The sequence below is a fragment of the Lissotriton helveticus genome, chromosome 5_1, assembly GCF_964261635.1.
Source record: "Lissotriton helveticus chromosome 5_1, aLisHel1.1, whole genome shotgun sequence".
NCBI classification, from domain to species: Eukaryota; Metazoa; Chordata; class Amphibia; order Caudata; family Salamandridae; genus Lissotriton; species Lissotriton helveticus.
Window position 1 is genome coordinate 635,301,598 of NC_136065.1, and position 13,918 is coordinate 635,315,515.

General features: G+C 47.9%; 1 protein-coding gene across 1 annotated transcript in view; it reads right to left on the minus strand.

The window, feature by feature from the left end:
- Window positions 1–1,793: 1,793 nt before the first annotated feature.
- The window catches only part of LOC144753322 (group IIE secretory phospholipase A2-like), a 92,328-nt gene continuing 80,203 nt past the window's right edge, over window positions 1,794–13,918 (minus strand). Inside the window, exon 6 of the mRNA XM_078641059.1 lies at window positions 1,794–3,113. Coding sequence (XP_078497185.1) covers window positions 2,776–3,113 — 338 coding nt within the window. The 3' untranslated portion in view covers window positions 1,794–2,775. The remainder of the gene's footprint in view (window positions 3,114–13,918) is intronic.

Consider the following 13,918-nt stretch of genomic DNA (forward strand, 5'->3'; position numbering starts at 1 on the left):
TGAAGTTTTTTGTTGTGGGGCTACTTTCTTTTGAAGTGTCACTTGGCTTGGCGCATCAGTCATCGGCGATAGAAGGGAAATTTGCCAGGGAGGTTAGAGTTCACACCTTCCAGAGATTATTCTATGAATCTGTCAAAAGCTTGGGCAGGTGTCTCAGTGAACTAGTGCGTCCACTTCAGTAATATGTGTGCCCTCCTGCTCTTGGGTTAAAAATTTGGTGGGTCTACTCGTCATTTGCAGGTCCAGATAATGATTATCATTGAATCCCAACAAACATCAGTTATTCAGTGCCAATATTCCCCAAAGTTTGAATGTGCACTTTACAAATAGACTTTATTTTAATAGTACTACAGTAGTTAGAAGGTAGGAAAACTCAACTTGAGCTCTGTAGTTTCATACTTATTATAATCTCCTTGCAGTGTAGTAAAAGGAAGATTTTCTACAGAGTTTCTTGATGAAAATAAATACATGTATTAATGCCACAAATAATTCCCCACTAGACCTCTCTCTCCCTCTAGTGCTCACTTATTTCTCACAGAGTTAACTTGTCTTGGCCAGTAGGCAGGCCCTGGTACTCCAGGCTCCGGGCTCTAGGGGCAGGGGGTCTTGGATATCCTTGGGTGATGCCACTCACCCATCTGGGAGACAGGCAGGCCTTAGCCTCCAGCCCTGGGCACAGGAAGAAGTCTTGCAGAGATTCCCCTCCCCGCACAGCCTATCTGGCTGCTTCACAATTGACAATTTTGGGGGACTAAAGCTCCCCTTTTTATAGTCCATTTCGAAACACCAAATGTGATTTAGGGTCTTAGTCTTTGAAGTTTGTGTTGGGGTTCTGATTTCTTTTGAAGTTCCTTCTCCACTGCCCTTCCTCCAAAAGCATTCTGTGCCAGCAGGAGTACTCTTGGTCTAATACCCTTCCAACACAGGCAGAGGGAGTGACTAGAGGTTCACACCTTGATGTCAGCCACAGTGAAATGTGTATCAAAAGGTTACCACAGGGCCTTGGCCCTACTCTTTATGATTCTCTTTATCAGCCTATCTCCTTCCTGAGATGTGTCCAGACCACTTTCTAGTGACCTCTCTCTCTGAATCAAAGAGCACCATTTGAAGTGTGCTGGAGAGCCTGGCTTTGCTTCCTCCAGTGTGGGTCCCACCCAGCTCACAGGAATGCAGCTATCCACAAATCTGTCTGGGGGATGCCACAACCTCCTTGTGCTCCTTAAGTCAGCCCTGAGTCTCCCAAAATGAAACCCAGAATTTCCCATGGATTGTTCCATTCACAGGCGCACACACACACACACCCAGCTCATGCATACAATACAAAAGCACTGCACAGCGCTACATACTAACTAGATGTTGTAAAAGGGTGAGTTAAGTACACTGCAGCAGAACGTATCATGAGTGAGCCTGTAGGCCTCACTCAAGTAACAAAAGTAAAATGGCCTGTTCACTTCTACTGATCACTACGCAGTATGCTGCCACCATCACATTTGTGCTGCTCACCTCCTGACAAAGGAAGTGGACTTTCACTGCTATAAGGGTAGAGGTTTACCATGACAACAAAAATCAGCACGAGATATCCAGACATTGATGCAGCATGGGTACTCAGGGCAGGGGTACACGTCCATCATCATGCAAGGATCTTTTCGGTCACAACTGTCTGACCATTTTACTCTCTTTGAAGAGCACAGCATGTTATGGGTACCATATATGTCAGAACTTGCAATACCCCTTCTTATATTATGCTAGTATTAATTATTGTTTGCTTTGGTAATAAAGAGTGTATAATGCACTCAATCTCCTCATGTTTAATGCAATTATGAGAAAATCTACATTGACATTGAAACTGAAGCAGAATAACCAAAAGGGATTCAATAGAGAGGGGTAAGGAATTGTGGAGATAATAAGAATCTTCCAGGTTGTATTGGAGGGTGAGATAGAATACATTTACTTGGAGCAAGAAGAAGTCAAGTAATAGAATGGTGGGGTCAAAGTGAACTCTGTAAGGTTGCAGGGCAAAGAAGTGCAGTCAAAGTACAAGCATATAGGGAAAAGATAGATAAATGTTAAATTGTTTTGTGAAAGCGTGCAAATCTTGCCTAAAGTCCCAGAGATATCTGTTTATAACCCAGAGCTGGAATTGCACATACTGAGGACCTTATTTAGAGTTTGGTGCATGGGATACTCCATCGTAAACGTGACAAATGTCCTGTTTGCCATATTACATGTGTGTTATAGCCTTTGGCACTTAGAATGCAGCAAACGGGATATCCATCATGTTTCTCCAGAGTATTTAGCATCCAATCTGCCAAGCTCCAAATAAAGTACTAAATCTCCTGACTTGACGGAAGGCACCTAATTTAGGAATTGGTCAAAAATATATATATATATATGTATATATATATTTATAATTTCCTTTCTAAAATATAACTTACTCAAGTCAGTGGGTAATTAACGTGGTTACTTTTTTGGCTGCAGACTTCTTATCTTTACAACATGGGGAAGGACACAACCTTTATGAACAAAATAATACTCTGTGGCTGGTATGTGTGAAATGGAACAGTCCTTAGGGAATGTAGGTCCAGTGTATCATGAAGCATCATCAGGCGATCATGTAAAGGAAGCTCTCTATATTGGGGAAGGTCAGTCTTACCTCACATAGAGTACTAGACAGGCCGTCATGCGAAAGAGGAGTGCCCTGTAAATCTGAGATGTGGCCAGGGAAGAAATTTATCAGAGGGGCACCATTATTATGGGAATAAGCCACATTGGCTTTTATGGGATGGGATCTTTGACCGAGGAGGGATGCTTGGTGAGGTCTTCATGTGGAGATGGAGGTTTATAATTTGGTGATATGTCTTGGCCGTCTCCTTCAAAGGTTATTGAAGCAACTGTGTACCCTGGGTTAGGTGGGAGGTTGTCATTGTCATTATGTGGGAAGGGTTCTCGAGATGGGGGCTGGTCTCTATATGAGCATTGTGGTATGCTTCCATTGCAATATTTTTTGGGAAACTGACATTTCTTCTGGCTGTACGTGTCATTGTTCTTCGCAAAGCACAGAGCTGCCAATCGGTCACATTCGCACGCCTTTTGCGCACAGGTTTTCTTGTTATCTGAAATGACATAAAAGGACATGTTACTCCACGAACTTAGGTACCCCTCATCTGTCTTGTACCACTAACCTCCAGTAACAGTCAACCGATAAACTGTGGTAAATGTTCATCTCAAAAGCACCACTAATGAAAACATCTTGCCACCCCAAGAACTCAGTATTCACTCACATGTTGCGTACTACTCCCTGAAATTCACATTCAGTCCGTAAACTATAGGCATTTATTAACTGCAATGCAGCTCTACTAAAGGTAATTGTTCTTCCATACACACAGCTACCATCCACCTTACACTGCTACTTCATAACTAGCAGTACCATGGTATAAAAACAGGCGGACTAGTCTATTAGTACCAACACCACACTGCTTATAGTCATATGTAAATTTCTAAGAAAGGCTAACAGTAGTTTTTATTTAAATGCATGTCATGCATGTCATGGTGTATTTCTAAGTGTAGTGAGTGCAGTTTTTACTTACTAGAATGTCACTCATTTCACATGAATGAAAACATGTTTCACTCCTATTCAATATATGCCGGTTTATGCAAATTATAGGACAAATGGATACAAGGATAACTAATACATATTGCCCCTTGAGAAAGAATGATAATAGGCCCCAAAACAGGAACATACCAAAACTGCTGGGTGACCCACTATCAGCCAATTACCCCTCTTTCTCTCATAGGAAGGTCCTTAGCCTTCAACCCCTCTGGCCCACCTGACCAATCAGAAGCACTGAAAGGTTTGTATCTACATTGGAAGCTTAGAAAACTACTGACATATTCCAGATCTTCCATTTTCCAATCTGGCCAATCCACACTCTGCTCTGTTAGCTGCACAACCATTCAGAAGAAGAAGAATATTCCTTTACCATGTAGTACATAGGGCATCCTTTCTCAAGTGTACACACTTAAAGATGGACAAATACAAGAGCAACATCCTTTTCTGGTCCTTAATGCACCTAGAAACAGTCATGGCCTGCTTCTGGCTTGGTAGTAAGTCATTACCATGTACCTACTCTTATATTACCCCAGCATAATCTCACTCTAACCAGTACTCAATAGCACCTATCTTGCAAACACTACCTTCTCTGCAAATTTCAGTAAGCTCACAATCACAACACCAATGCAATACCCATCACAGAAACAGGGCTACTATCCAACTTCACATATATCCTCCAACATATCAGAACTTGTCAGTGGACTTCTCCCTTCCATGCACAGCTCCGCCTGGTAGCTGCTGCCCCCATAGCTGCTGCTGACCCTCTGGTCAGTGGTTTGAGGCCCTCCTCCACCCGCAGGCTCCCGCTTGCACCTCATCCTTGGGGTCCAGGCGTAGAATGTCTCTGCTCTGCTGCTGTGCTGTCCTGTCTCTCTCAGTGGTGTAGCTAGCCTGCGGTGGGCCCATTGAAGAGAGGGGTGCTGGTGAGTTTTAGCAGCATTTGCCGCCCTGTGTCTGTTGCCGGGGGCATGGGGGGGAGTGATTGCCATCCCCCAAGACAGCAGGTAAGAGCAGGAGGAAGACGCTTCCCCCAAAGCTTGTGCCCCTGAGGGGGACCATCCAATGTGCCCCCTTGCTACCCCACTGGTCTCTATGCCTTCTTTCTGCTTCCTCCCTGTCCTCCTACATTTCACTGTCCTGCTTCCCACTTTTTACTCTGCCCTCATGCCACTTTTGCTTTTTTGCCACTTTTGGGCATTTTCTTCTATGCTGTTCTCTGCCGTTGCATTCCCTAGTGACCCCCCCCCCCTGCAGCGCCACTTTCCTGCTCCCTGTGTTTCCCACCTCCAAGCTGTCCAGCCCTCCCATGCACACTACTTACTGGTGGCTGCCGCACGGTGAAGGTGCAATACACTGATCTTGTCAGTGGACTGCTCTCTTCCCTGCACAGCTCCTCCTGGTAGCTGCTGCCCCAGTAGCTGCTGCTGACTCTCTGGTCAGTGGTCTGAGGCCCTCCTCCACCTGCAGGCTCCCGCCTGCACCTCATCCCTGGTGGTCCAGTGGTAGAATGCCTCTGCTCCACTGCTGCACTGCCCTCTGTCTCTCTGCTCTGGGTTCTTCTCCTTCTTCTCTCTCTTTCTCCATTTCACTGTCTTTTTGTCATCTTTTTGTTCTCCCCTGTTGCCACTTTTGCCTTTTTGCCAATTTTGCGCATTTTCTTCTCTGCTGTTCCCCGCTGCTGCGATTCCCCGCTGGCCTACCCCCCTCCAGTGACACTTTCCCGCTCATCGCATTTCCTGCCTCCCAGCTGTACAGCCTCCCCTGCACACTACTTAATGGTGGCTGATGCGCACCCGCCGGCACGCTAAAGGCAAGCTATGTGTGCCTGTCTCACCTGGACCACACCCAATGCCAATGACCCTGGTCCTCGGACCCTCCACCGCTACGACACCAGCACCCTCTTTGCCCTCAACCCTGGATGCCACGCCGCCTTTAACCTCACAACGTTGAAAGACTTCCATGGCCCCTTCTCCTGCCATCACTGCCCCCGACCTTCACCTTCAACTGCACTCCTGCACCTCCTAAACACCGGACCCTACCACTTCAGCTGTATCCTACTCAACACTAGCTCCCTCCTCAAACACGTCATAGAGATTTGAGACCTTCTCGACTACATCTCCCATGACATCGCCTTCCTCACAGAAACCTGAATGAACCCCAGCTCAGCCCCGGACATTGCCATCACCATCCCTGACGGCTACAAGATCATTCACAATGACAGCACTAACCAACTAGGGGGAGGCATTGCCAACATTCACAAAAACACCCTCTGTCTTACCACCTACTCAGATGATCCAACAACTAGCATGGAGCACCTCCACTTCCAGACTTAGACCAACCCTAACACCACCCTCTGCGGCACCCTCATCTACAGACCTCCCGCTCCCTGCCCACCCTTCAGTGACGCCATCATCAACTTCATCGCACCCCATGCTGTGGCATCCACTGACTACATCCTACTCGGCAACCTCAATTTTCACCTGGACAATGCCAAAGACCAGAACGCTGCATCCCTACTAGAGAACTTCACCACAGCAGGACTCCAACAACTAGTCACCTCTCCAACTCACTCAGCAGGACACATGCACAACCCTGTCTTCTCTGCCAGCCACAACATTACCTTCAGCCACACCTCAGAGATCCCTTGGACCGACCACTGCTGCATCCACTTCTCCTTCACCAAATCCATCGTACAACACCACGCACACTGCTTCCCCCGTAGAAGCTGGAACAAGGTTACCGAATAACATCTCACGTTCTCCCTCAGCAAAACCCCTCTGCCGATATCCACAGAAGCCATCGCCTCAGCACGAAACCTACACCGGTGGATCTTTGACTGTTTCGACACTCTGGTCCCCTCAACAATGCCCCCGGCAAGTAACACTCCAAGAAAGCAAGCTGGTTTATTCCCACCCTTCAAGAGTTTAGGTACACCTGCAGACAGCTCGAGAAGAGCTAGAGGAGCAAAAAATACCCTGAAGCCCACGCAGCCTTCAAATCCGCACCTCATCATCCTCAAAACTACAAAGAAATTGGCCCTTCAACAAAAAAGAATCAATGCCAATGCGCACAATTCCTAAAGAATGGAAACATGCGAGATCAACCCCCTGCTGAAGAAGCTCTCTGCCGACCTGATGGACCTTAAGAACTTCAGACCCCGCTCCCTGCTCTCTTCCAGCCATGACCATCGAGAAAGCCATTGACGCCCAACTCTCTGAGTTCATCTAAGCCAACCACGTCCTGGAACTCTCAAAATCATCCAGCTTCCAAAGCAACCACAGCACTGAGACTGCACTCCTCGCTGCTACAGACCCCATCCGCTCCCTCCTCAACTGAGGTGAAATAGCAGCCCTCATCCTCCTGGACCTTTCAGCCACCTTCGACACCGTCTCCCACCGCACCCTCTGCACAAGACTCAATGATGCCAGTATCCACGATAAAGCCCTGCAATGGATCTGCTGCTTCCTCACCGGTGGAACACAGAGAGTCAGACTACCCCGAAGCCTCTCAGAAGTTACAGAGATCAGCTGTGCAGTGCCCCAGGGCTCCTCCCTGAGCACCACCCTCTTTAATGTCTGCATGGCCCCGTTCACACCTATCGCCAGGAATGACAGACTCAACATCGCCTCCTATGCCAATGACACCCAGCTCATCCTCTCCCTCACCAACAACCCCACAGTTGCCAGGAGCAACTTCTACAATGGGATGAAGGCTGTTGCCACCTGGATGAGAGACAGTTGCCTCAAGCTCAACTCAGACAAAACCAAAGTCCTCATACTGAGCCTCACTCCTTCCACTTGGGATGAGTCCTGATGGCTCGCCACACTAGAAGCATACCCCTACACCCACGGATCACGCACAAAACATCTGCAGTATACTGGACTCCTTGCTCACCATGAGCCACCAGATCAACGTCATCTCTTCATCCTGCCTTCACACGCTTCACCTGCTTCAAAAGATTTTCAGATGGATCCCCACTGAGTCCAGAAAGCTGTTCACCCACAAGCTCATCAGCAGCAGATTCGACTATAACAACGCTCTCTACACCAGCATCACCCGGAAACTCCTCGAGAAACTGCAGAACATTCAAAACGCTGCAGCCAGACTCGTCCTCAACATGCTCCGCCGCAGCCACATCACCGAACACCTGAGAGAACTCCACTACCTCCCAGTCAACAAAAGGGTCACCTTCAAGCTCCTCACACACGCCTACAAAGTGCTCTTTGATGTGAGCTCCGTCCGTATACCTCAACCACTGAGTCTCATTCCACGCACCCACCACATACCTTTGCTTCACCCAACAGGCCCTGGATACTGTCCCTCAGATCTGTAAGACCAGGGCCAGAGGAAGATCCTTCTCCTACTTCACCGTTAAAATATCTCCACCTCAGGGAATCACTGTTGCTTCCCCAGTTCAGGAAGGACTCAAGTGTTGGCTCTTCAACTGAACCAAGGTGCCTAGACAGATCAGCAGCCCCCCTCCCCAGGTGCCTTGAGACCCTTACAGGTGAGTAGCCGCACTTTACAAACATTTGAATGATTGATTGATTGATTGATTGATTGATTGATTGATTGATTGATTGAGAATGATTTCAACTAGAGGACGATTGGCTGACGTTAACCCGCCTGACTTCCATAATACACCGTATATCTCAACCTCTGATATTTTTACCTCATATGAAATTTATAGATTGCATGTTTTTAACACAGCTTTCATCTGTAAATTCACCGCCTCTGTTGCCACCATAGCCATAAATTAAAGTGACAGGTTTTTCTCTGAAATCTCATCCTTCAGGAGATTCAACTAACAAAACCATGACTGAAACCCACTCTAACCCCCTAAGCACTGTTAACAACAAACCTCATATTCATGGTCATATTTTCACTTCCATGCAGACGTTGCCTGCCTCCCTCAAATACCACTACCATTAATGTCTACCTCTTTCAAATGGCACATGCCCACCACTATCCAATCAAACAGATATGCTGATTCTCCTAGGACTTCCGCATAAATATACCCCAGTAAAAAAAAGCATTGGCATAGCCAATAGAGCTCGCCTTTGGTACCTTATAAGTGTTTTTTTATGCAGCAGATTGTCCCCCACTTGCATGCCCACATACTCCAACAATACATAGCATGCTAGGACCAGTAGGGCCAATCTTATAAGAAGAAATGTGACCAGACAAGGCCTACTTTTGTTGGCTACAAATAATAGAACTGTAAGAAGAACATCATCATACATGGTTAACCGTACCCATCCCTTTTTGCAGTTCTCATTTTATATATGTATATATATATATATATATATATATATATATATATATATATTACCTACTGGCGGTCGCCAGTAGGTATATATAGTTAGGATTTTTTCTCTATGGGATTTTTGAAAATTCTATGTCTAATAACTTTGGCGTTTGTGGACGGAATTGGCTGAAATTTTCAGAAAAATGGAACATTTTGTTTCTGAGAAGCCCCTGAAACTTTGGGGGGGGTTCGTCAAGGGGGGGCTGAGAAAAAAGGGGGGTCCCAAGACGCGTTTTTCCAATGTTAATTTCCATAGGGCGGTTGGCCTCACTTTTAGCCCGAACGGCTGAATGGATTTGCACGAAACTTGGCAAAATTGTAGGGACTGGTAGCCCGATGTGCCTTTGCTAGGTCTCAATATATGTGCTCCAGTGGATTTTGAGAAATTAACATTCAAAAAAAGATATATATCTGTAACAGCGCACCGGGCAGCGCTCCGGTTCGCGTACTTTTCGCGTTACGGAGCTTTGTGAAGCGAAGCTGATTGGTTCTCCGGCGTCTGTAAACATTCCAAACAGTCCGTAGCGGCCGCCATCTTGTCTCTCGGTAGGATCGAGAGACAAGAGGAGGCCAAAGCGAAGGGGCAAATGACCATAAGGGGGCATAGTAGATCCTCCCTGACCCCCTAGGTTTGATGTGGAGGTTTTAAAAGGGCCCCGCGGGGCAAAAAAAAAAAAATCGAACGGCTGAATGGATTTGCACGAAACTTAGCAAAATTGTAGGGACTGGTAGCCCGATGTGCCTTTGCTAGGTCTCAATATATGTGCTCCAGTGGATTTTGAGAAATTAACGTTCAAAAAAAGATATATATCTGTAACAGCGCACCGGGCAGCGCTCCACTACGCGTACTTTTCGCGTTACAGAGCTTTGTGAAGCGAAGCTGATTGGTTCTCCGGCGTCTGTAAACATTCCAAACAGTCCGTAGCGGCCGCCATCTTGTCTCTCGGTAGGATCGAGAGACAAGAGGAGGCCAAAGCGAAGGGGCAAATGACAATAAGGGGGCATAGTAGATCCTCCCTGACCCCATAGGTTTGATGTGGAGGCTTTAAAAAAGCTCCGCGGGGCAAAAAAAACAAAAAAAAAACGTTTTTTTGGTGGGGTGCGCTCGGTTAGCGTAACGGGAAGCGGACTGGGGAGCGTACTACAAGGAAAGAAGAATGATTGACTTTTAACTTATTGTATGTTTATAGACTTTTTTTTTACTTTTTTTTCTGCTGAGTGACGTCTCGGCCTATCTCCACGGGATGCAGTCCCTACCATCTCGGCGTTTAAGCCCAGGGGGACCGGTAGTGTGGGAGAGATAACGGGGCATATTATCAAGGGGGTTTATCTCCGCTTTTTTGGCTTTAAAAGCCAAGAAAGCGGAGATAAAATTATCTCCCTATTACCTAGCTGTCGCTAACACCAGTTAGCTAACACCAGTTAGCGACCGCTAGTAGGAGATAGCGACCATCTTGGGCCCCACTTTGCATGTCAGTGATATTTATCACTAATGACATGCAAAGTGGGCATGCCAAGATGTTAGCGACTGGAAACAGTCGCTAACATCGCTATCTCCTATTACCAACTTTTGGAGATATTCGCGCTCCAAAAAGTAACACCTGCCCTGAGCAGTTCTTAGCCATGTTATCCAATGGGAGGTGGATAACATGGCTAAGAGCATTAGCTCGGTAATGCATGAATATCGCTGACTTTTCAGCGATATTCATGCATTGCGGCCGTTTTTTATCGCATTTGCGATAAACCTTGATAATAGCAAGGTTTATCTGCGATAATTTCTGACGATGCTTAGCGGTAAAAAATCAGGAAGTGTTGAAAAACATTGTCTGCGCCATCTTGCCTTTTTTCAAATGCCACACTTTTGTCGTGCACGGCACGCATTTTAGATGCCTTGACCAGACCCACTCTCTGCACGCTGTCGATCCGTAGCATGGCTCCCCACCCTCGCAAGCATCTCCCCCAGGCACTGGTCACCCCCGCTCTCTGTCTTATGCATGGGCAATAAACCTCCCCCCATCTGCGCTGCTCTTCCCTGAGAATCACACTCTGTGCCCGCCCGACACCTCCCTTTCGCCCTATTCACTACCGCACCCTCTGACACTCCTCTTCCTCTGTGTCCGATTGTCCAGGCCGGTCCCAGGCTATCAGCTAGCCCTGCAGATGTAGTTTATGGCCCCAGCTGTAAAGAATCACCCCTCTTCAAAGGAGTTATAGTAGATCAAGGCCCACACCCGATGAGATCCGTCACACCACACGCGTTCCTACTATCTGAAAACCATCCTGTATTGTGATTGGGGAGGGGACCAAGCCTGAAGCGGAAGATTCCAGGGATGACTCTTTGTACATCAAAGTTTTTACAATTATGTGTCACATTAAAAATATATAGCACTCCAACAAAGTAGTAGGAATATAAAACTTTAATAACTTATAAATATATACAACAAAACAAAAACAGTAAAAACATGTAAAAATTTTTAGGGAAAAAGAAGGAACAATGGTCAGTAGCGGTCGGTTGTGCGAATAGTCCCAAGGCAGCACAACGTCCAGATTTCTGGACGGCACCCAGGTGATGTTGCCTGGGTGCCGCACTGATTTGGGTATCTGGCGTGGGGCGTCCCGGGGGGTGGGTCGTCAGTAGCGGTCTGTTGTGCGAATAGTTCCAAGGCAGCAGAACGCGGTGAAATGTGGATGGCACCAAGGTGATGTCCAGTAAGTTGCCGCCCTCCGAATAACGGCGTGGGGCGCCCCGGGGGGGGGGGGGGGGGGAGGCAGTCCAAAGTTCCGTTAAAAGGGCAAAGGAAAGGATCGTGGTTTGAACCATCAGTCAAAAAGGGGAGGGGGTGCAACAATTTTTCCTACCGGGTCACACTGTGCTTTCACCGGAACTGATCCGAACTGTGGTCTGCAGGATTCTAGTCATTCAAACTGAGGCTGGCGCCAGCATGGGAGCGCCGACGTCCCACGGCTACAGTTTTGTCACTCCACGGGCGATCATGGCAGTCATTCCCCATCGGGGGTGTCTGCGGGGGTCGGGGACTCCCGCGGCTCCGCTAGAATCTTCAAGGTCGTGGAGGACTACGGTGGTGGAGTCAACCAGTGACCGGGCCATTTCTTTATGCTGGGCCCGCTCTTGCCAGGTCGACCGCCATTTTGAGAGTTCGGTAGCTACCGGCGATCGCGGGGTCAAATGAGCGGACGGGCTCCACCCTGCCGGGCGAGACGTTGCAGCATCGCCACAGTGGAAGAACCCTTTTCCGGGCGCCTGGAGCGCTGAGGGTGCAGCTGGGAAGCCTCCACCTGGGGAGGCGGGAGAGGCCTGTTCGCACCGTCTCTCCCTCCCAGTGCACCCCACGGCGTCTCGCTTGACATTTGTTATGGCCGGACCAGGCGATGAGGACGAGGGGGGGGTCGGAGGCATGTGCAAGACATCCCCCCCCCAGTGTTGTCGCAGCCATTATAAAAGAAAGAAGAAATGTCCCGTCCTTCTTTGAGCCGGACCTCCGGTGGATGGCGGCCGGACGCCCTTTGCTCTGGCCCCATGAACGGGTTCCTTGGCTCATCCGGTGGGGCAGGCCTTGGCGTGTGGTGCCTCTCCTGGGCCTTTCGTGCAGTGGCCTCTCCACTCCCAGGCCCTCCATGGATGGTGGCCCAGACTGGGAGAGAGAGGGTCTAACCTGCAATTCTCCAGGGTTACCGCCACCGCGGCCGGATCCCGTCGGCCTCGGCCTCTGGTTGATGGTGGCCGGACTGGGAGAGAGAGGGGAGGGTCGAGGACACAGACATTCCCCCCCTTGCAACTCTCCAGGGTTGTCGTAGCAATCCTCCTGGCCGGGTCCCATTGGCCTCGGCCTTTCCTCCGGCTACACCCTACGTGATGATCTTCTGCCGACGGTTGGCAGCAGGACCCGCCTTATATGTGTTGCTTCCGGCTGGGCGTAGCCGCAAACCTGTTGCACTTTGGAAGTTTCCAGAATGGGGCGGATGTCTGCTGACTTGTATCTTTCCCAGTTTGCCGTTATTTGGCCGTGGCAGGCGGTGGGACAGACACGTTTTGGGGCAGTGAGGGGCGATGAAGCCTCGTTGCCTTGTGGTCGTTGCAATGTCACACTTGGTTTCTCTTACTGTTTTCAGGTTTCTTATTACGGGCTTACTTCTAACGTTTCTTGTTTCTAGGACAATAATAGGTTTTATCATTACGTATTGTTATCGTTTCTTTGTTTGTTATTTAATAAAAAGTTCATCAGTGGCCTACTGATTTTCGTTTTCCTATTCCTTTCTTTCCAGGTTGTTTCATGCTAAAGTTTCTGTTAACAGGATACAGTGATCACTTCGTTATTATTGCATATGTCCTTTTCACTAGGGGTGCTCTCTGATCGGGCCAGATGACCTATCTCTAGTAAATGGTCCGGGTGAAACAGGTGCATCAATCAGTGGGGAGTAGATAGGCATGACAGATTACAACGGGGGAGAAAGGTCCGCATTACCTACCCTTTCACTACTTGCAAAGATTTTCCTACGTTTATTTGCAAACAGGGAATACCTCCAAAAAGAACCAATTCCCAAACAGTCAATGTTCGGGCAAACAATCAATCAATGAGGAACGAAATAGGCACGACGTGTTAAAGGTTTGCGTTACCTACCCTTCACTATCTGCAAAGGGAGAGAGAATATTCCTATTCTTCCCCGTTTGCAGGCAGAGAAGATCCTTAAGAGAACCAACTTCGAACAATTCAATGCTCGATTCAAACAATCAACAAGGGGTACTGTGAACACAAATGAACGCCGCTTATGTACATACACATTGCTATTTTCAACAGGTTGTTCCTAATGTTTCTATTTTAGCGAGGTCAAAAAGAGATCCCATTAGTGGCCTACTGATTTTGCTCGATTCCTTTTGTTTTTTTACACGATTTTACGCTATCTGCAAAGACTAAACAGAGTATTGCGACTCTGTGCTTGTTTGTAAATAGAGAATGAACCAAAGAGAACCAATTCTAAAA